General features: G+C 39.2%; 2 protein-coding genes and 1 long non-coding RNA gene across 5 annotated transcripts; all 3 read right to left on the reverse strand.

The window, feature by feature from the left end:
• Positions 1-748: 748 nt before the first annotated feature.
• Positions 749-2005, reverse strand: LOC106417299. The gene has a single exon (XM_013858124.1). It carries the CDS (start codon positions 2003-2005, stop codon positions 749-751), a length of 1257 nt encoding a protein of 418 aa, XP_013713578.1.
• An 821-nt stretch (positions 2006-2826) lies between these two features.
• Positions 2827-6684, reverse strand: LOC125590260. The gene is made up of 2 exons (XM_048763660.1): positions 5118-6684; positions 2827-3467 (listed from the first exon to the last, which is right to left on the reverse strand). Exon 1 carries the CDS (start codon positions 6351-6353, stop codon positions 5394-5396), a length of 960 nt encoding a protein of 319 aa, XP_048619617.1. The 5' UTR covers positions 6354-6684; the 3' UTR covers positions 2827-3467; positions 5118-5393.
• Positions 6685-14791: 8107 nt separating this feature from the next.
• LOC106418044 lies at positions 14792-18608 on the reverse strand. 3 transcript variants are annotated; one of them, XR_007326646.1, is made up of 6 exons: positions 18458-18608; positions 18235-18312; positions 17895-17996; positions 17536-17806; positions 17352-17433; positions 14792-15622 (listed from the first exon to the last, which is right to left on the reverse strand). It is a non-coding gene; the product is annotated as an uncharacterized LOC106418044 (long non-coding RNA). The 3 variants fall into 3 exon arrangements; XR_002660310.2 differs by having other exon boundaries at positions 14794-15622; positions 17889-17996; XR_001283586.3 differs by having other exon boundaries at positions 14794-15622; positions 17536-17996.
• Positions 18609-20374: the final 1766 nt, after the last annotated feature.

Here is a 20374-nt window from a genome sequence, read left to right on the forward strand (position 1 = left end):
AGATGAAGCACAACATCATCAAAAGCAATGATGAACCAGAAGACAAAGGCTGAGCAACCACCAGAAAGACCAAAGATAGGTCATAGATAGCCAGCTTCAAATTAAAAACCGAAGGCCACACACAAAGACTGCCGCAGCACCAACAGACACACAGCAATCAACACTATGACGCTCGCACCTATGGAGATAACCTCCAAAGCCAACCTTGGCCAAAGAGTGTTGGGTATGTTAATTTAATTAACCAGGTGAGTCATTACAAATAAAGGGGCAACTTTGGTTGTTAATGAGGTTGTGTCTGTAACAAATAGCTAACCATAATATCATTACAATTTGTGGCTTTTCTTATTGCATTCTCATTTTTGTAAATCTCCATACTCATCTCTATACCTCTCTCTCACATGTGTCAACCAGAACACGTCTTTGAAATGCAACAACAAATCATTCTGATCATTAGAAATAGTCAACAAAAAATTAGAAACCTAATTTTTGCCGGATGTGTTCGTAGCCAATCCACTAGATCACACTCACATCAGAAGCAATTAATCTCTTAAGAACCACAAGAAGAGTCAAATATTTGTTTATAATAATACTCTAGTGATTTAACCCTCATTAAACGTGAGATTGCAAATGACTTCAAATTGACCCAGCTGTATTCACAACTAAACCATTGTTCTTGATCAAACCAATTACCGTTTTGATTCTTAGCTCTTTTTTTTTTTTTTAACACAACATTCATTAATTAAAAGAGTCATGTGGTCGTGCCACCAGATACAATGCATAGGGCCTGCTTCGCCAAGCGATCATCCTCAGAGTTTTTTTCCCTAGGAATCCAACAAAAGGTAGAGAATTCGAAATGAAGACAAGAAATTCTAATATCAGCCACAATTCCATAAAGTTCCGTCGGTTCCACCATTGAGTTCAACGCCTTTATAAGTTGAGCTGAGTCCGATTGGAATATGACTTGCTGGAGCCCCAGTTCCTTACTCTTCTTCACTGCCTCATGCATTGCCAAGGCTTCCGCCACTAGGGGCGAGCTCACGAGTTTGGCTGATCCCTGAAACGACAGAGTTTCCCCTGTTTGCTTGATGATCCATCCTATCCCGGAATTCTTGGTTGCATCATTCCAAGCTGCATCGGTTTGTATGATAGAGCTGTGTGATGGCACAGTTATCTGTGCTCGTGGGATCTTCGCCTTGCTTCCTTCCTTGTTCTGGGCGTTGAGCCATTCCTTTGCTGCTACAATTGCCTTTGTGATAACATCTTTCGGAGAGCAGATCTTATTATTAAAGATCAGGTTATTACGAGCTGTCCAGATTGCCCAAATGATCCAAGGTGCTAGCTGCCCATCGACAATGCCCACAGGTGGTAAGCATGGGTTCTCTATTAATCCCATCCAGGTAGCTTCCAAATCTATTAATCCTCTCCTATCAAATCTCCTTACCAACGGAGTTTCCTCCCAGACTTTATCAGCAAAGTCACATTTAAAAAGGAGATGAGTAATAGATTCAAGTTCACCACAGCGTTTGCACAAAGGATCGATGTTAATATGTTGATGGAGTAGCGCTTCTCCCACCGGAAGGGCTCCACGAAGAGTTTTCCAGAGCAACAGTTGCACTTTTGGAGCAGTCTTCAGGCTCCATACCCCTTTGTTCGAGTTCAGGTGTTTCAAAGGTTTATCTTCCTCCTGTTCATCCCTGAACTCGACAGCCGCCGCATATCCCGTTTTTGTTGTGTAGACTCCATCCTTTGTATGCAGCCAGAAGAGTTTGTCAGGAGCTCCGAGCTTGCTTGGTTTTATGCTTAAAATGGCTTCTGCATTAAACGGGAATTCTTGGTTGATCTTCGCCATGTTCCACTCTTGGGTTTCGCTACACAGGAGATCGGCCACCTTAAGTTCGCTGCTATGCTCTGGTTGTGGACCCATGGGCTTGGCCAGTCTTGACGTGCTAAGCCAAGGATCATTCCAAGCGTTTATTTGTCGTCCGTCACCCACTGCCCAGCCCATATTTTGCATCAGGAGGTTGATTACGCGTTTAAGCACACACCAATTAACCTAATGTGCCAACAATACCACAATCGAATGGTATGTCATTGTAGCATTTTAGGATCGAATCCACAGAGAACTAGAGACTTATAACACCAAGAATACACAAACCTTCCTAATCTAAGCAAACAAGAAGATAGATGATTTGTAACAAACTAATATCCTAGAAATATAAACAAGTGAATCCATGGGCTAAGGGAATTGATTTCAAGTAACTAAGATCCAATCTAGGTGACAAGCTTTCAATCAAAGTAATCTCTTAAGTCTAAACACAATTCTAGACAAGTCCTATGTCTAGGTAAATGCCCATTTGCTTAGAAATCATTAAACATCAAATGTCTTTGGCTTAATTCAATCAAGCAATCTTTAATTTCAAGTTCAATAACTATCTAGCAATTTTAACATCAAGTGTCCTTGGCTAATCTCACTAGAGCTTAGTTGAGTTGATTCAAACACTTCATCTAATCATGTCTGATGAGAAGTGTTTAGAAATCAGGTTTAGAGTGATCAAGACTAAACAAGCATTAAGAATACTCAACAAGCAAGTTCATACAAGGATCTAATACAATAACACCATAGATCTTCACTAAGTTACTCTAATCTCCCTAACCCATGAATTCTTAAGGAAACTACTCACTAATCTCCATGAAAACACTTAATCTCATAATAGATTGAAGCATATTCAAGTAGATACAACAGAGAATAAAGATAAACAAGGATTTAAACAAGCAAAACGAAATTAAAACTCAAGAACAGATGATGAACAATGAAGAACACTCAAGAACACCAAGAACAATTGTATTTCAAAGAGAGAGAGTTTTGACAAGTTAAATTATTACAAAGTTGGATAATATGTTTCTTGCCCACTCTTTTGATAATAAGAAAGCAAATATTATACAGAAAAGTAGGAAAAATCGTGCAAAGGAAAGGTGGGTGGAAGATAGTGGGAAGTTGGTTGATCCCATCAACTTTCAAGTGGTCCCCGGCAAGGATTGATACACCTATAGTAAATCGATCATAACTTGTCCAATACAGCTTCAAATGACTTGAAACCACTTCCATTGGAAAGCTAACTCAATTTCCAGTGTCTCCACAAATTTTGAGCTTCAGAAGAGATTTTTAAGGCTTTCATCCGTGTTCATCTTTCACTCTCCGGATTCGGGAGCGACCTCGCTGTGTCGCTGTGAGAGGTCGCTCCGGATTCGTTGTCTCCGGGTGATCAATACGCGAGCGACTCTTCCCTGTCGCTCTAGTAAGGTCGCTCCAGTAGGGTGATCAGAGCGACTTGGTGGTGTCGCTCCGGACTGGTCGCTCCCATGCCTTGCTCGCCCAATGACCACTCTAAACACTCCTTTTTGAGCTCCAAATGCCTCTGAAAATCCCACCAATGGTCCTCTAACTCATCCATGGTGCTCTCCAACACCTGATATGTACAAATGCAATGATATGAAACCTAAATGTGCCTAAATGATGCTCTAAATGACCAAACCATGCAAGAATAAGAAGTTAAAAACATGTAAATTCACAAGATATCAACTCCCCCACACTAGTCCTTTACTTGTCCTCAAGTAAACTTTCAAGTCCTAAGAAGGAAGAAGTTTGAAAAAGGGAGCTCATAGCCAAAAGACACACATCCTAGCTCTTCTACAACATTCCAAATGATCATAGCAAACAATCATTGGTCATTCTTTTATCAGTCTAGCTTCTCAATGCCTATCAACCTCTTTTTATTTCTTTATACAAAGTGCAATGCTCATCAATCAACAAGTAACTTCAACCAATTCTCACATTCATTCACACACACACACAAGGTGGATTCTCACAAATGGGCACATGATCTCAATCACTTGGCTTGGTAGATTAATGGTCTTTTTGAATAAAAAGAAAGGTTCAAATACAATCTTTTTAATGGTGGCAATCACTCAAGAACAAGGAGCATGATCATTATGCAAAATTTATCTAAGACTAGGAGCAATTCATGCATACATAGCTCATTCTCATCATTCTACTCTTCTTCCTAAGTGATTACAAATTCTACCCATCTTTTATATTTCAAAACCCAAGTATATACACTTCACTCACATTTCTCACCAAGTGAACTCTCTTTTTTTTTTTTTTTTTACATGATCAACCAACTAAGAACTTGACACTCTTTTTCTTTCCCCATTATGATTTTTCATTCTTTTTTTTTTTTTTTTTTTTTTTTTTTACTTTGGGGAATTCTAATTGACACACTTAAGAGTTTTTCTTCTTTTATTTTCTTGGTTCCTATTGGTTTTCTTTTCTTATTGACACTCTTTGATCTTTTTCTCTTCTCTCAAACCCAAGATATAACAACTTAAAAACACACAAACTCACTCACCATCCTAGATGCTAGTTCAAATGAGGATCTTATGCTAGCAATAGATGAGAACAAACATATGTCGCTCCCAATACTCTCAAGATTTTGCACATGACAAGCTATCAATAAGAGACCTCACTCAACAAATCAATATTGGTTTCAAAGAATGGCAAGGGTTTAAGGGTAGGGGAGTGCCATTTGGGTTAATCAAAGGATAATAAATGGAATAAGATAACCCAAATGTGTATGAAATCCATGATCAAGTATGCAAGTGCCCATATGCAAGAGAGATTAAATTCATTATGCCCAAGTTCAGTTTGTAATTGGTTTCAAGAACAATGTCAATATCATATGAGCAACATGTTTCAAAAAGAGTTTTCAAGGCTCGAGAGATGCTTGTAGATATGTTCTTTTCATGGCAATTTCAATCATGGCTCCCTATGCATAATTCAAAACTCACATTTTTTTTTTTTTTTTTTTTTTTTAATTTAGAAATCACAAAAAAATCCAAAATGCAAATCATTAAAATCCACACAGATGCAAAGTGCTAGATATGTCAAATGCAAATCATCCAAATAAAAACAAGCAAAATGATCAGTTTTTATAGTACCCCCACCACACTCGAATCACACAGTCTCTTGTGTGACTTTGAATTTGGAGTGGTTTACATGATAAGTAAAATAAAAATTACTAGAGATGTGGAGAGAATTTAAACCGGATTAGAGTACTTACCTTGTGACTGTAGCGACTTGAGCATGTCACTATGGATATGTCGCTATGAGCATGTCTCCACAGCACTTGTGTTTCTTTCCTAGCCTCTTTTGAATCTTTTCCTTTTCCTGAGCACCTTCCAAACTGAAATCACACACAATTCACACAAACAAACACACAAACAAGGATAGTTCACACAATTTATTAAAAACATTCACACATATATACAAAGGATACTCTTGAGATTTCCTCCCAAGTGAGCTTGTTTTAAGTCTCTAGCTTGACTTTGTGTGCTTGCTAATCATAAGTATCAAAAGGCTGAGCCAATGCACCTTTGGTCCTTCTCCTCCAAGAACAAGGAACCAAGTATGCAAAGGAGCACACTACTGTCCATAGAAAATAGACAAATTTTTCCTCAAAGAGCTTCACTAAAGATATGACATGAGTTATGAAATGCTCCTTGAGGTTCAGATGATCATGAGAATCAAAAGCATTAGGTGGAAACACAAAATCAACTACATGTTCAAATGAGGTTTTAACAAAGTAGTCAACTCTATCTCCATCAATCAAATAATACACAATGTTCACATTCTCATGATAGTTTTCAGCATGGGGGTTTTCTATCTCAAGCAAGAGCTTATCCACATCAAGTTCATCCCCTAAATCAGGAAGTTCAAGAAGAGGTCTAGGTTCATCAAGAATGAAAAACTCAGATTCAAGATCAAATGAAGCACATAGATAGCTCTTGTCAAAACAAACTTCAATATGATCTCTAACAAGCTTTTCTATTCTCAACTCATCTAGTTTCTTAGTTTCACATATCAGATCAAGACATTCATTCATGAGCACAAGAGAATTAAGACCAGAGATATTATTCTCACCACAAGGCAAGCATATTTCCTCGAGTTGAAGTTTTAAAGTGGAAATTTCTATACCTTCCAGTTGGAGTGGTGGAGCCCAATACATTACCTCATTAAGGGCACAAGCAGCATCTAACTCATACTGGGTAACCTCCCTTTCTTCAAACTCTGCTCGGTCCCTAATGAGGTGTATCCGGATAAGTTGTGCTAGGTTTCTCTTTGTCTTGTCCCGATTCTCTTTCATTCTCTGAAGCCGATGCAACTCATCCCTTTGGTCTGGTGTGAGTATGCGTATATCAAAGGGTGGTGGCTCCACAAACACATAGGGCTCATCTTCAATGTGATCTTCAAATGTGTCATCCTCTTCTTGTGGCTTCTCAAAGTAGCTTGAAGCCATCACTACAAAAGAGAAAATCTAGAATAAAAGATTAGTAGCTATACAAAAGCAAAACAAAACATAAGAAAATAAAGCTTAGTCTCAAGAAAGATTGAAATCCTAATGATAAATCCACTAGTTCCCCGGCAACGGCGCCAAATTGATTACGCGTTTAAGCACACACCAATTAACCTAATGTGCCAACAATACCACAATCGAATGGTATGTCATTGTAGCATTTTAGGATCGAATCCACAGAGAACTAGAGACTTATAACACCAAGAATACACAAACCTTCCTAATCTAAGCAAACAAGAAGATAGATGATTTGTAACAAACTAATATCCTAGAAATATAAACAAGTGAATCCATGGGCTAAGGGAATTGATTTCAAGTAACTAAGATCCAATCTAGGTGACAAGCTTTCAATCAAAGTAATCTCTTAAGTCTAAACACAATTCTAGACAAGTCCTATGTCTAGGTAAATGCCCATTTGCTTAGAAATCATTAAACATCAAATGTCTTTGGCTTAATTCAATCAAGCAATCTTTAAGTTCAAGTTCAATAACTATCTAGCAATTTTAACATCAAGTGTCCTTGGCTAATCTCACTAGAGCTTAGTTGAGTTGATTCAAACACTTCATCTAATCATGTCTGATGAGAAGTGTTTAGAAATCAGGTTTAGAGTGATCAAGACTAAACAAGCATTAAGAATACTCAACAAGCAAGTTCATACAAGGATCTAATACAATAACACCATAGATCTTCACTAAGTTACTCTAATCTCCCTAACCCATGAATTCTTAAGGAAACTACTCACTAATCTCCATGAAAACACTTAATCTCATAATAGATTGAAGCATATTCAAGTAGATACAACAGAGAATAAAGATAAACAAGGATTTAAACAAGCAAAACGAAATTAAAACTCAAGAACAGATGATGAACAATGAAGAACACTCAAGAACACCAAGAACAATGTATTTCAAAGAGAGAGAGTTTTGACAAGTTAAATTATTACAAAGTTGGATAATATGTTTCTTGCCCACTCTTTTGATAATAAGAAAGCAAATATTATACAGAAAAGTAGGAAAAATCGTGCAAAGGAAAGGTGGGTGGAAGATAGTGGGAAGTTGGTTGATCCCATCAACTTTCAAGTGGTCCCCGGCAAGGATTGATACACCTATAGTAAATCGATCATAACTTGTCCAATACAGCTTCAAATGACTTGAAACCACTTCCATTGGAAAGCTAACTCAATTTCCAGTGTCTCCACAAATTTTGAGCTTCAGAAGAGATTTTAAGGCTTTCATCCGTGTTCATCTTTCACTCTCCGGATTCGGGAGCGACCTCGCTGTGTCGCTGTGAGAGGTCGCTCCGGATTCGTTGTCTCCGGGTGATCAATACGCGAGCGACTCTTCCCTGTCGCTCTAGTAAGGTCGCTCCAGTAGGGTGATCAGAGCGACTTGGTGGTGTCGCTCCGGACTGGTCGCTCCCATGCCTTGCTCGCCCAATGACCACTCTAAACACTCCTTTTTGAGCTCCAAATGCCTCTGAAAATCCCACCAATGGTCCTCTAACTCATCCATGGTGCTCTCCAACACCTGATATGTACAAATGCAATGATATGCAACCTAAATGTGCCTAAATGATGCTCTAAATGACCAAACCATGCAAGAATAAGAAGTTAAAAACATGTAAATTCACAAGATATCAGAGGTCCCTGCCTAATAAAATCCCACGCCATCCATGAGACTCCGAAGCTCTCTCCGGGCAGTGCAGGAATTCTTCGTGGGTGCAATATTTCCCAAATAGAACTTTCGCTAGGAGGCAGGATGGATTGTGTAAGATTCTCCAGCGTAGTTTGGCGAGAAAAGCATCATTGAAGCATAGAAAATCTCTGAATCCTAAGCCTCCATTAGCTTTGATTTGTGCCATATCCTCCCAAGAAACCCAAGCCATTTTCCTCCTATTATCAGTATTGGAATCCCAAAAGAATCTGGTTATGGCCGACTGAATCCTCTTGCATAGAGAGACCGGAAGCTTAAAACAGGTCATAGCATGAGAGGGTACAGGTGAGAGCACGCTCTTTATCATAACAAGTTGCCCGGCTGTAGAGAGAAATCGAGTGGACCAACTTTTAGCTTTTTGCTTGATCCTGTCTACAATCGACGCAAACAGATCTCTTTTGCGTCGTCCAAACTGCTCGGGTAGGCCAAGATATTTGCCAACGCCTCCCTCATTATATATTTGAAGAGTATCTTTCACCACCGCTTTGAACCACTGTATATATCATTTAACAATTGGATGCGTGACACCATTTCATTTAATGCAATTGTAATAATAATGGTTTTTTCAATCGCAAGCATGATAACATTTTCATAATTAGTGTACATGTCCGACGTATTAAATTCTCTCTATTGCACAAAGAGTGTCAGTTTGACATTTTACATGCAAACTAAAAGTGATCAAAATGTATTTATGTTTTTTTTATTACATATTTTTATATAATCAATAAAATTTGAAAAATAAAAATATTTTTAAGAACAATGCAGTTTGCAATTAATATAAAAATTAAAGTAAATATAAGTTGCACTATAATCTAAAATAAGACTTTTTGTTATAGAAATAGTGTCAAAATAACACTATACAGAACAGAGGAAGTATAAGAAAAGTTTGGTAAAAAAAAGATATCATTTTCCTAATTAATGATAAATTTTGACCCAAACCTTTCTGATCTCTTTTCAACAGATAAAAATAGAGCATGTGCGGATTCACCGGGGTGGGGGGGTGGGGGGGGGGTGGGGGGGGGGGGGGGGGGAAGTAAAGAGTTTAAAGATATTTTTCTTTGGGTTAATATAAAACAATGTCTTTGTAAGAACTTCATCTGTTAACATATTTTATTCAAAATATGGATATAAACTTAGCTATGTGTACAATTTCAACAAACGATTCCAAAGTGAGACAAACGATTCCAAAGTGAGATGATTATGAAGTAAACCAAAAACAATATTTGTTTTCGCTTTGATTGATTTTAAAGATGGATAGATCTTCTACCCACAGTGGTGGCCCTGGGGGAAGTAAGAGAAGCTGGTGTCTTTCGACCGCCAATAAGTTATGAATATTATTGGCCACATTTTGACACAAGTTTTTATTAGCTCTAAGTGGTGGTGACATGTATAAAGACTCGCGAGGTTGAGGATTAACTACTCTCCAATGCTCTTTAGTAAATAATTTTATTTTGAGTGAATTGGCCCAAAATTTATAGAGAATTGACAAATTAGTAAAATGCCCAATATAAGATTTGTGTGGGGAGCAATTTGCAAGTGGGATATGCAAAATGACCAACCTGCCTTTATACTCCATAGAAAATAAGAAGCGTACGTCGATTAGAAGCTATGGGGTTTTTGTAATGATTGGACTAGGGTATAACCCCCGCTCCTATTACGTGAAACTAGATAGGTAGTTTGGGCGATCAGAGGCTGTGCACGTCTGACACAGTTTGTAACGGTCCGGTTCCTAGCCCAAAAATTTCTTAAGGAGAGCCCGTTAAGACTGCAGTCCATTAGGGTAAATGACCTAGGGTTCCCTCCTTTTTCTAAAAATGAAGCAGTCTCCTCTCATTTTTCTCTCATTCTGAAACTGGAGCGAAGCTCTGCAGAGATTTAGAGAGACTAGGAAACCCTAGCCGTCAAGCTTCTCTTTTCCTTTTCTCTCTTCTTCTCTCACGCCTCTCTTTCTCTCTCTCTCTCTCCCTTTCCTTTCTCTTTCTGTTGGATCTCTTCCTCTCTTCCTCTCTCCTCGCCGCGAGTCCCCCGAGAGCAAGCCGAGCCGCCGGTGGTGGTGGTGGTAGTCGTCCAAGTGGTGGTGGGGTGATCGTCCGAGTGTGGTGATGGTGGTGGCTGTGTGGTGTTGTGGTGGTGGCCAGATCTCGTCTCTCTCTTGTTTACTTGTTCCAGATCTGTTCAGATCTCATCCTCTTTGTCCCTTGTTTCAGATCCAGATCTAGGCTAAGGTGGAGTGTCTTGAACCCATCTTGTTCTCATGTACTGTATACTCCTTTATGTTGGAGTTAGAGTTGATTAGACCCTGTTTGAAAGCTAGGATGATAGATCATGATTATTGCTAGGATGTTAGATGAATGGAACACGAGGCATAAGAACCCTCATATTGTTAAATGGGACTTAGTAAACTGAAATGGAGTTGTGGTAGCGATGATTGATTGGTAATTTATGCTTGTATGTTTGGATGTGTAGTCCCATGAGTGGTTTGTGATTAAAGCTAGGATGCTAGAGAGAAATGAATGCTAAGCTGATAGATGAGTAATGATTGTTAATGTTATTGAAGTAGAACTTGAGTGCAATGTGTATTGTGTGTGGCACCGATAACGGGTGGCGTCTAGTGAATGAGTCCAAGTACAAGTCTAAATGAAAAGGAAAGCGAATGAGAATGGGAAGGGATAAGTGAAAATGATAAGGATGTGAAAGGATAAGTGAAAGTATGAAAGAATAAGGTTACGGTTAAGCATGGGTGGGGAAAGCATATAGAGTCTAAGGAAAGTATGTGTGGCAGTAGTTCACGCTAGGTATCCATAGGAGATGTGGCGAATCCACAAGAATATGGAAGCACCCATAGGAGATGTGGCGAATCCACATGAATATGGGGTAGAAGCCTAGTGGGAGCTACCCACTGATGATAAGAACGAAGTGCCAACCGCGAGAGGCGGGATATAAAAACGTGCATCATGGTCGGGTAACGGGGAGTTAAAGGTGTCATAGGATCGAGTCAGTCTGGTATGATAAGTCGGTTAAGTCTAGGTTTTAACGTGTGTGGCAATGAGTGAGTTCATTGTAATGATTGATCACTAGGTTGCTAGAAATGTATGGAATTGAATGTGGACAATTAGTGATGACAGTATGAAATGATAAAAATACATTACCTGATTGTAGTGGCTAGTCAGTCCTAGTTCCCGCATAGAGTAGTATAGAGTGTCATGCGGGCAGGCTGGTCTAGAGCCACTTCACTGAGTAACTTGTTGCTCACTCCTCCATTTCCATTTTCCTGTGCGCAGGACTGTAAGTAGAAGTATATGGATGTGGGTGTGACGGTATTTCAAAGAAGGTTATGCGCCCGTCGGCTCTCGGGATCACTAACGGGACTCGTAGGGTTGTCTAAATAAGTAGACACGTGTCCATAACGCCCTTTCGATAACCCCGGTCGGATGCCGGGGGATCGGGCCGTTACAATTGGTATCAGAGCGGGTTAAGATCCCTTAGTTCTGTCCTAAGGGATCAGCATTTCCGACGTTTAAAAAAAAAACTTGTTTTCGTTAAAAGAAAAGAGTTTGTGAAAGTAGTGATTCTCCTAAAAGTTCTGAAAACGATTTCAAAACCACCCACTATATCTATAAGTCTATTAAGGTTTTGATCAGGTCCATTTTACTTGCAGAATTTCTTTCTAAGCTTAATTCATTTATTGGTTTTTAAAAAAAATCCCGAGCAAAGTTGTTCTCGCCTTGTGTGCCTCCCTTGTATGATGTGTGATTGTGTGAGTTCCTTTCGGGATCGGGTGTTAAGTTCGGGAGTCTGAAGCCTTGGAATTCGGGGACGAATTCCGATTAACAGGGGAGAATTGTAACGGTCCGGTTCCTAGCCCAAAAATTTCTTAAGGAGAGCCCGTTAAGACTGCAGCCCATTAGGGTAAATGACCTAGGGTTCCCTCCTTTTTCTATAAATGAAGCAGCCTCCTCTCATTTTTCTCTCATTCTGAAACTGGAGCGAAGCTCTGCAGAGATTTAGAGAGACTAGGAAACTCTAGCCGTCAAGTTTCTCTTTTCCTTTTCTCTCTTCTTCTCTCACGCCTCTCTCTCTCTCTCTCTCTCTCTCTCTCTCTCTCTCTCCCTCTCCCTCTCCTTTCTCTTTCTGTTGGATCTCTTCCTCTCTCCTCGCCGCGAGTCCCTTGAGAGCAAGCCGAGCCGCCGGTGGTGGTGGTGGTGGTCGTCCAAGTGGTGGTGGGGTGATCGTCCGAGTGTGGTGATGGTGGTGGCTGTGTGGTGTTGTGGTGGTGGCCAGATCTCGTCTCTCTCTTGTTTACTTGTTCCAGATCTGTTCAGATCTCATCCCCTTTGTCCCTTGTTTCAGATCCAGATCTAGGCTAAGGTGGAGTGTCTTGAACCCATCTTGTTCTCATGTACTGTATACTTCTTTATGTTGGAGTTAGGGTTGATTAGACCCTGTTTGAAAGCTAGGATGACAGATCATGATTATTGCTAGGATGTTAGATGAATGGAACACGATGCATAAGAACCCTCATATTGTTAAATGGGACTTAGTAAACTGAAATGGAGTTGTGGTAGCGATGATTGATTGGTAATTTATGCTTGTATGTTTGGATGTGTAGTCCCATGAGTGGTTTGTGATTAAAGCTAGGATGCTAGAGGGAAATGAATGCTAAGCTGATAGATGAGTAATGATTGTTAATGTTATTGAAGTAGAACTTGAGTGCAATGTGTATTGTGTGTGGCACCGATAACGGGTGGCGTCTAGTGAATGAGTCCAAGTACAAGTCTAAATGAAAAGGAAAGCGAATGAGAATGGGAAGGGATAAGTGAAAATGATATGGATGTGAAAGGATAAGGATGTGAAAGTATGAAAGAATAAGGTTACAGTTAAGCATGGGTGGGGAAAGCATATAGAGTCTAAGGAAAGTATGTGTGGCAGTAGTTCACGCTAGGTATCCATAGGAGATGTGGCGAATCCACAAGAATATGGAAGCACCCATAGGAGATGTGGCGAATCCACATGAATATGGGGTAGAAGCCTAGTGGGAGCTACCCAATGATAATAAGAACGAAGTGCCAACCGCGAGAGGCGGGATATAAAAACGTGCATCATGGTCGGGTAACGGGGAGTTAAAGGTGTCATAGGATCGAGTCGGTCTGGTATGATGAGTCGGTTAAGTCTAGGGTTTAACGTGTGTGGCAATGAGTGAGTTCATTGTAATGATTGATCACTAGGTTGCTAGAAATGTATGGAATTGAATGTGGACAATTAGTGATGACAGTATGAAATGATAAAAATACATTACCTGATTGTAGTGGCTAGTCAGTCCTAGTTCCCGCATAGAGTAGTATAGAGTGTCATGCGGGTAGGCTGGTCTAGAGCCACTTCACTGAGTAACTTGTTGCTCACTCCTCCATTTCCATTTCCCTGTGCGCAGGACTGTAAGTAGAAGTATATGGATGTGGGTGTGACGGTATTTCAAAGAAGGTTATGCACCCGTCGGCTCTCGGGATCAGTAACGGGACACGTAGGGTTGTCTAAATGAGTAGACACGTGTCCATAACGCCCTTTGGATAACCCCGGTCGGACGCCGGGGGATCGGGCCGTTACACAGTTGTTGCATGGCAAGGAAAATCGAGACAAAAGATAATTGGTAGTTTTAGTAATGATTAGCCTAAGTATTATCTCCCGCTCCAAGTACGTGACACAGGATAAGTAGGAAAGTTTTGACGATCTGTCTATAAAAGGAAGCCAGTCAACGAGTAATCTCCACAACCTACATAATTAAAAGTGTGAGAAGGGTTACAGTGGCCAAGCTTACACGCTTTCATGGCCGTGGTGGTGCGGGAACAGTGACAACGGGTTGCTGCAACTCGCCTACCTTCGAAGTGAGGGATGGACGTAGCATCTGACGCAGAGCTCTGACTCTTCTCCATTTCTGGAAATAGCGGAGGAAGAAATTGGGGTTACAGATAAAGTTAGGGTTATGTAATCGGGTATTTTCTAATTGTGGGGTTAAAAAGAGACGTGTAAGCTTGGGAAAAAACATCTGAGTTGAGACACGTTCTATATCTAGCCCAACAACGATTTCTTGTATAATGAGTTAGTAACTTATCATAAGATATAGGTGGCTGGTTAACAAGGCCCAAATACGGTATAGTGATTACCACATAACTCATGAAAAATCGATTTTACACTTTAAAAATGTCGAATTAGAGCAGGCTAGAAATTGTAAATGTGTTTGTGATTGTTATAGGCTAGAAATAAGATTACACAAAAAAAAATATCATAGCCAAATGACAATTTCATTAACCGCTTTCTAAACCATTTAGATTTAAACAATTAACTTACCATAAGATATAGGTGGCGGGTTAACAAGGCCCAAATATGATATAGTGATTACCACAGAACTCAAGAGACATCGATTTTACACTTTAAATATGTGAAATTAGAGCAGGCTGGAAATTGTAAATGTGTTTGTGATTGTTATAGCAGGCTAGGAATAAGATTACACGAAAATTAATTATCATAGCCAAATGACAATTTCTAACCGCTTTCTAAACCCTTTGGATTTAAAAATGTAGAGTTAGCATTGCGCGAACAGAATTGTAAATGGCAAAGTGATTGTTCTAGCCGGCTATAAATACACACTTACAACTACTAATTGACATCAATTTTAGACTTTAAATATGTAGAATATGATTAATATTGAAAATATCTACGTGATAGTTCTAACCAGCTAGAGATAAAAATATACAGAAAATATTAATCGTAGCAAATGGTTAATCTAATTAAATGGTGATAACCACTATATAAACTAAAAATACGTATTATTAGCATAACGAGAGTAAAATTCTAAAAGTCTATGTTATGTTGTATCCGTCTAGAAAAAAGAATATACAAAGGCTGATTCACATAGCAGAGTAAATTTACAATTGCCAATACGTTATATTTATATTCACTTTACCCATAAGGCATCGATAATAAACTTTAAATATGTTAAATTAGCCTTGCACGAAATAATAATATAAATGTCTTTGTGGTTTTTCTTGCCGGCTGGAAATAGGAAAACACAAATACACGTTAACATAGCAAGAGATAATTTGGAATTCTTAGAAGTTGTTCAAAAAAACGGTAGACGATGATCGTTATTACATAGGGGTAGACAGTACAACACAACACCATAACAATGATCATCGTTGAAAGCTTCGGTCACTAAATTCAGAGGACTCCAATGTTATCTTCATAGATCATGACTGCAATCTTTCCACCTCCACGTCAAAAACATCCTATGTAATGCATTTTAAGACATCAATACCCCCAACAGCATGAGCTTGAATAAGAAGAGTTGCGGTAATGCCAAAGTCGAACTGGCTGTGGTTCTGGGGAATAGTATGGGGTCTATCAAGGGATAATGTCTTCAAATCTTTGGCATTTAGTTGTTTCCCGGCTTGTCTCAGTAGAAAAAGGAATACTTGGCAGGTAATTTTGTTCGACTGCAAAACTTTTCTGAGGACGGACGAGATGAATACAATGGCCCTGTTCGTTTGCTCACCCAGGTGATCCATCTAGGTGAAGATGCAAATCGATGTTCGTTTTGTGCATTATAATGCTACATCCAGATGGATCACCTAGCTTAATTTTTAAAAACTCATCTCAAATTCTCACCCAAATGAAGGTTAGTCTTGATGGTGCATCTGGATGCAGATGCATCTAGTTCAGTCCAAAATGATTAATGACAAAAATGACTTTTTAAAATCAAAATATTATTTTCAAACCGTAAATTCTATTTTCTTGCATATACATTTTTCCGCTATAACCAAAAAATACATTTTCTCGCAAAAACTGAAAAACACACATTCCCGCCAAAACCGCAAGATCCATTTTTCCGCAAAAAAACGTAAAACGCACATTTCCATAAAAACACATTTTTCGGTCAAACCAGTAAAATCGTACTTTTCGACCAAAACCGGAAAAACGCATTTTCCCGTCAAAACCGAAAAAACGCATTTTCCCGCCAACCCCCAAAAAACGCATTTTCCCGCCAAACCCCAAAAATGCATATTCCCGCCAAAACTCCAAAAAGCATTTTCCGGTCAAAACCGCAAAAAGCATTTTCTCACCAAAACCAGAAAAATGCAATTTTCCCGCCAAAACCAGAAAAACGCAATTTTCCCGCCAAAACCGGAAACACAATTTTCCCGCCAAAATTGGAAAACATAATTTTCCCACCAAAACCGGAAAACAGAATTTTTCCGCCAAAACCGGAAAACGCAATTTTCCCGCCAAAACCGGAAAACACAATTTTCCCGCCAAAACCGAAAAACAGAATTTTCCCGCCAAAACTTAAAAACGCAGTTTTCCAGCCAAAACCAGAAAACATAATTTTTCCGCCAAAACCGGAAAATGGATTTTTCCCGTCAAAACCGGAAAAACACATTTTCCCGCCAAAACCGGAAAACACAATTTCCCCCCCAAAACCGGAAAACACAAATTTTCCCGCCAAAACTGAAATACGGAATTTTCCCGCCAAAACCGGAAACGCAATTTTCCCGCCAAAACCAGAAAACATGATTTTCCCGCCAAAACCAGAAAATAGAATTTTTCCGCCAAAACCGAAAAACGCAAATTCCCGCCAAAACCGAAAAACACAATTTTTCCATCAAAATCGCGAGAAAGCTTTTTCCGCCAAAATCACGAAAAAAAACTTTTCCCGTCAAAATCGTGAAAAAAAAATTTTCCGTCGAAAACACTTTTCCCGCCAAAACCGCAAAAATACACTTTTCCCGTCCAAACCGCAAAAACGTATTTTTCCGCCAAACCCATAAAAATGTATTTTCCGCCAAAACCACGAAAATACACTTTTTCGCCAAAAACACATTTTTCGTCAAAAACCGCAAAAATATTTTCCGCCAAAACGGTAAAAATGTTATTTTTCCGCCAAAATGTAAAATTTATATTTTAGTCATTTTATTAACAAGTCCACCTGGATGGAGATGGAAATTAAAAAACGAAAAGCAAACGAACATAGTTACATTCAGATGATTCATCTGGATGCATAGACGAAATGAAGAAACGAACAACACCCAGATGGAGCATCTAGATAAGACATCTAGATGGACCATCTGGATGCATCTTCCAGATGTACAAACGAACAGGGCCAATGTATATTGGAAATTTATTGACAAGCGTATCCATAGTAGAAATGATGACTACTAAAGTTTTCTAATCTTCATACCTTGGCCGATAAATGGGAAGACCTTTCAATAATTAGAGACAACTCTCTGCTTTCAAGAGAGAGGCCACCAACATTTATGTCGCTGCAACAAGTATCAGGATTGGATTAAAAACAATTTTCATGGCGAAAATGATAGAACAACATTCTATATAAAAAATTAGCCGGCTAAGTAAGGTATTCTTACAATGGAGATTTGAGCTTCTCTGATAGTGAACGAAATTTGGCAGCATAGTCATTGTTTGGACTGCTACAAAGAGCAGTAACATGTGCTTCCCACGCACGCGTGAGGAATTGTTTATCACACTGGTACTCTCCCACTAGCGCTCTCGGAATAACCTTTGCTGGCTTGCTTTTTTCTATATGGCGGCACAAGAGGATCATCGTCTGCGGCATGAACTGGTACTTCTTGGTTGATAAATTGGTCGTCATGGGAAAAAATAGACCCTGTCGACAGTCTGATTTGAAAATAACAACAGAGGAACAAAATTGTCAAACATGTTTGGGTTCGGAGAATTCGTAGAATTCACAAAAAAAAACCATCACGGTATTGGCATCGCAGTCCACCAAAGGTGATGTTGGGTTATTGACAACGCCAGTAGACGAGGGTTCATTGAGGTTGTTTACAGCCGTCATATTAACATCGATCTGAAAAAGTGGTCAAATTAACAAACTATGTATTAGGAAATGAAACAAGTGTAAGTAAAGATCCAAACATGTACTACATATCATCAGCAGTTTACCCTTAACAAGTATTTACAATAGTTATTCATAACAGCTAAATACATATATAACATATATGTTGGCGGGAAGATTTAGATAAAGCGTTAACAGTAAATTGAAAACTAAAGTGGGGCTAGAAGAGCATAAAACAAAGAAAGATTACCATGTCTTCTCCAACTCCAGAAGCATCCTCAGCGCCAACAGGGGCTTCTTCAGTTGTGTATTCATCAGGCAATGGAACCTGCCAAAGCAAAGGGTTTACAAAACCATATCATTAAAGCTACATAAATTAGTAGCATGTTCGTAAGTCTGTTTTTGCTAACATGTGTTCAGCAAAATGAAGAGGTTGCGTTGGACTAGAGTAGCCAAACTCAAAGATAGCTTACCGTGTCATCTCCTATTCCATTAGAATTGCCTTCGTGCTTCTTCGAAATCTTCAAGTGTCTTGACATAAGGAACCAGCCAAAGCACCTAGAAAACGGTGGTTTCTCCACAATTTCAACAAGCTTCCGGAATGGGGACACTATTACAGACTTGACTTCGCACTACAAGAAAACATAATCTTAACGAGGGCGGTTTTCCTCGTTATTTCGTCGTAAAAGAGGCTTTACGACGAATTAGCGAGGAAACGCGTTTGCTCGTTACACGTCCGTCTTAACACATATTTCCTCGCTAATTCGTCGTAACTTAGCGAGGAATATATTTCGTCGTAAAGACGAAGTAGAACGATTCGTCGTAAAGACGTCGCTACAATTCCTCGTAAGGACGTCGCTACAATTCCTCGTAAGGACGTCGCTACAATTCCTCGTAAATAACTCGAAAACAGTTCCTCGTAATCTACACGTAAATACCTTGAAAGATTTTCCTCGTAAAATACACGTAACAACCACGAAATGATTTCCTCGTAAAATGGTCGTAAACATTTCCTCGTTATTTCCTCGTAAATAATTCATCGTAAAATACTCGTAAACTGTTTCTCGTCATTTCCTCGTAAGATTTCCACGTAAAGAGGTCATACTTTAGCTACGAATTTACTTCGTTTTTATTATTTTACAGAATTTTAAAATATAATTAAAAAATAATTAAAATTATTTAATTTAATAATAAATTAAAATTCAAAATAAAAATAAATTCATATGAAAATATTTTATAAATAAATAAGTTTTGAATTTATATAATACAACAACAAAAAAAAAACTAAAGGTCGTTCATCGCCCGGTAGAATTCATCACTCCTCCTCGTAACATCCGCCTCGTTATGTACGTCGTCGGATGACTCGCCATGAATGGGATGTTGTTGTCGCATGTTCCTCAACATGGACTCCCATTCCGGATTTGTGGCCGCAATAACGTCCAAGAAGCCCTCGACTCCACCCATACGAGATTTTGTCGCGGTCAACTCGTTACGCAGCTGAGCGGACTCTCTACGCAGCTCCGTGACTTCATCATCCCGTCGCTGACCATAAGACGATGTCGCTCTCGGAACATCGTTGACAGAACCAATACCCAACGTCCGTCCCTTTTTTTTAGGGACAACCTTAAAAACAAAAAATAAATATTGTAAGTAAATATTTAAAGTTAAATTAAATGAATAATTAAAAATTAATTTTTTTGAAAATTTACCTCCTCGTAAATCTTATCCACTTCAAGTGTGGATAAGGTGACGGGTAATCCGTCGGTAGACTGCTGGGTCAGCTGAGTCTGGCGGTCTTCAACCCGAGCAACTACGTCGTTGTAGATTTGCTCGGACTTGCCATCTACAAATACGCCCGCCTTGTTCTTGTGGGTCCTCTCGTAAAGTTCCATAAGAGACGGGAGATGTCCCGTCTCTTTGGCCTAAAAAACAGTTAATATAATTATTAAAAAAATTATTTAATAAAATATTTAATTACCATTTCCAAACGGACACCGGCGTGGGGTTTTTGGCCCGTAGTGTGAAGCATCGGCCCGTTCCCGTGCTCATCGACCGTGTTACGGGAGTTAAAGCAAGCATGGGCGATTCTAATCGAATCAGGAAGGCGCCAATAACGGATGAGGCCATCCCACACGTCCGTGGTGAGCTCAGCGGGTTTGCCACGCTCATACCCCTTCACGATCCAGTCACCCTTCCAGTTGGAGACCGTGTCCAACAAGCGAACTTTCGCTTTCGCGTTAAACTTCTTCCTCACCCTCTCAGTGATCCCCAAAGCCCAATTATATTTTTGCTGTTGGAAAAAATAAATTAACAATTAGTTTTTTAGAAAGTATATATATAAATCATGAAAAAATTAAAATATATATAATTAATTAATAGAAACTTACAGC

This window comes from Brassica napus, chromosome C7, assembly GCF_020379485.1.
Source record: "Brassica napus cultivar Da-Ae chromosome C7, Da-Ae, whole genome shotgun sequence".
Taxonomy (NCBI): Eukaryota; Viridiplantae; Streptophyta; class Magnoliopsida; order Brassicales; family Brassicaceae; genus Brassica; species Brassica napus.

Bases quoted from the DNA above. Each gene is read 5' to 3' on its own strand.
- LOC106417299 (XM_013858124.1), bottom strand. From the start codon at position 2,005: ATGGGCTGGGCAGTGGGTGACGGACGACAAATAAACGCTTGGAATGAT.
- LOC125590260 (XM_048763660.1), bottom strand. From the start codon at position 6,353: ATGGCTTCAAGCTACTTTGAGAAGCCACAAGAAGAGGATGACACATTT.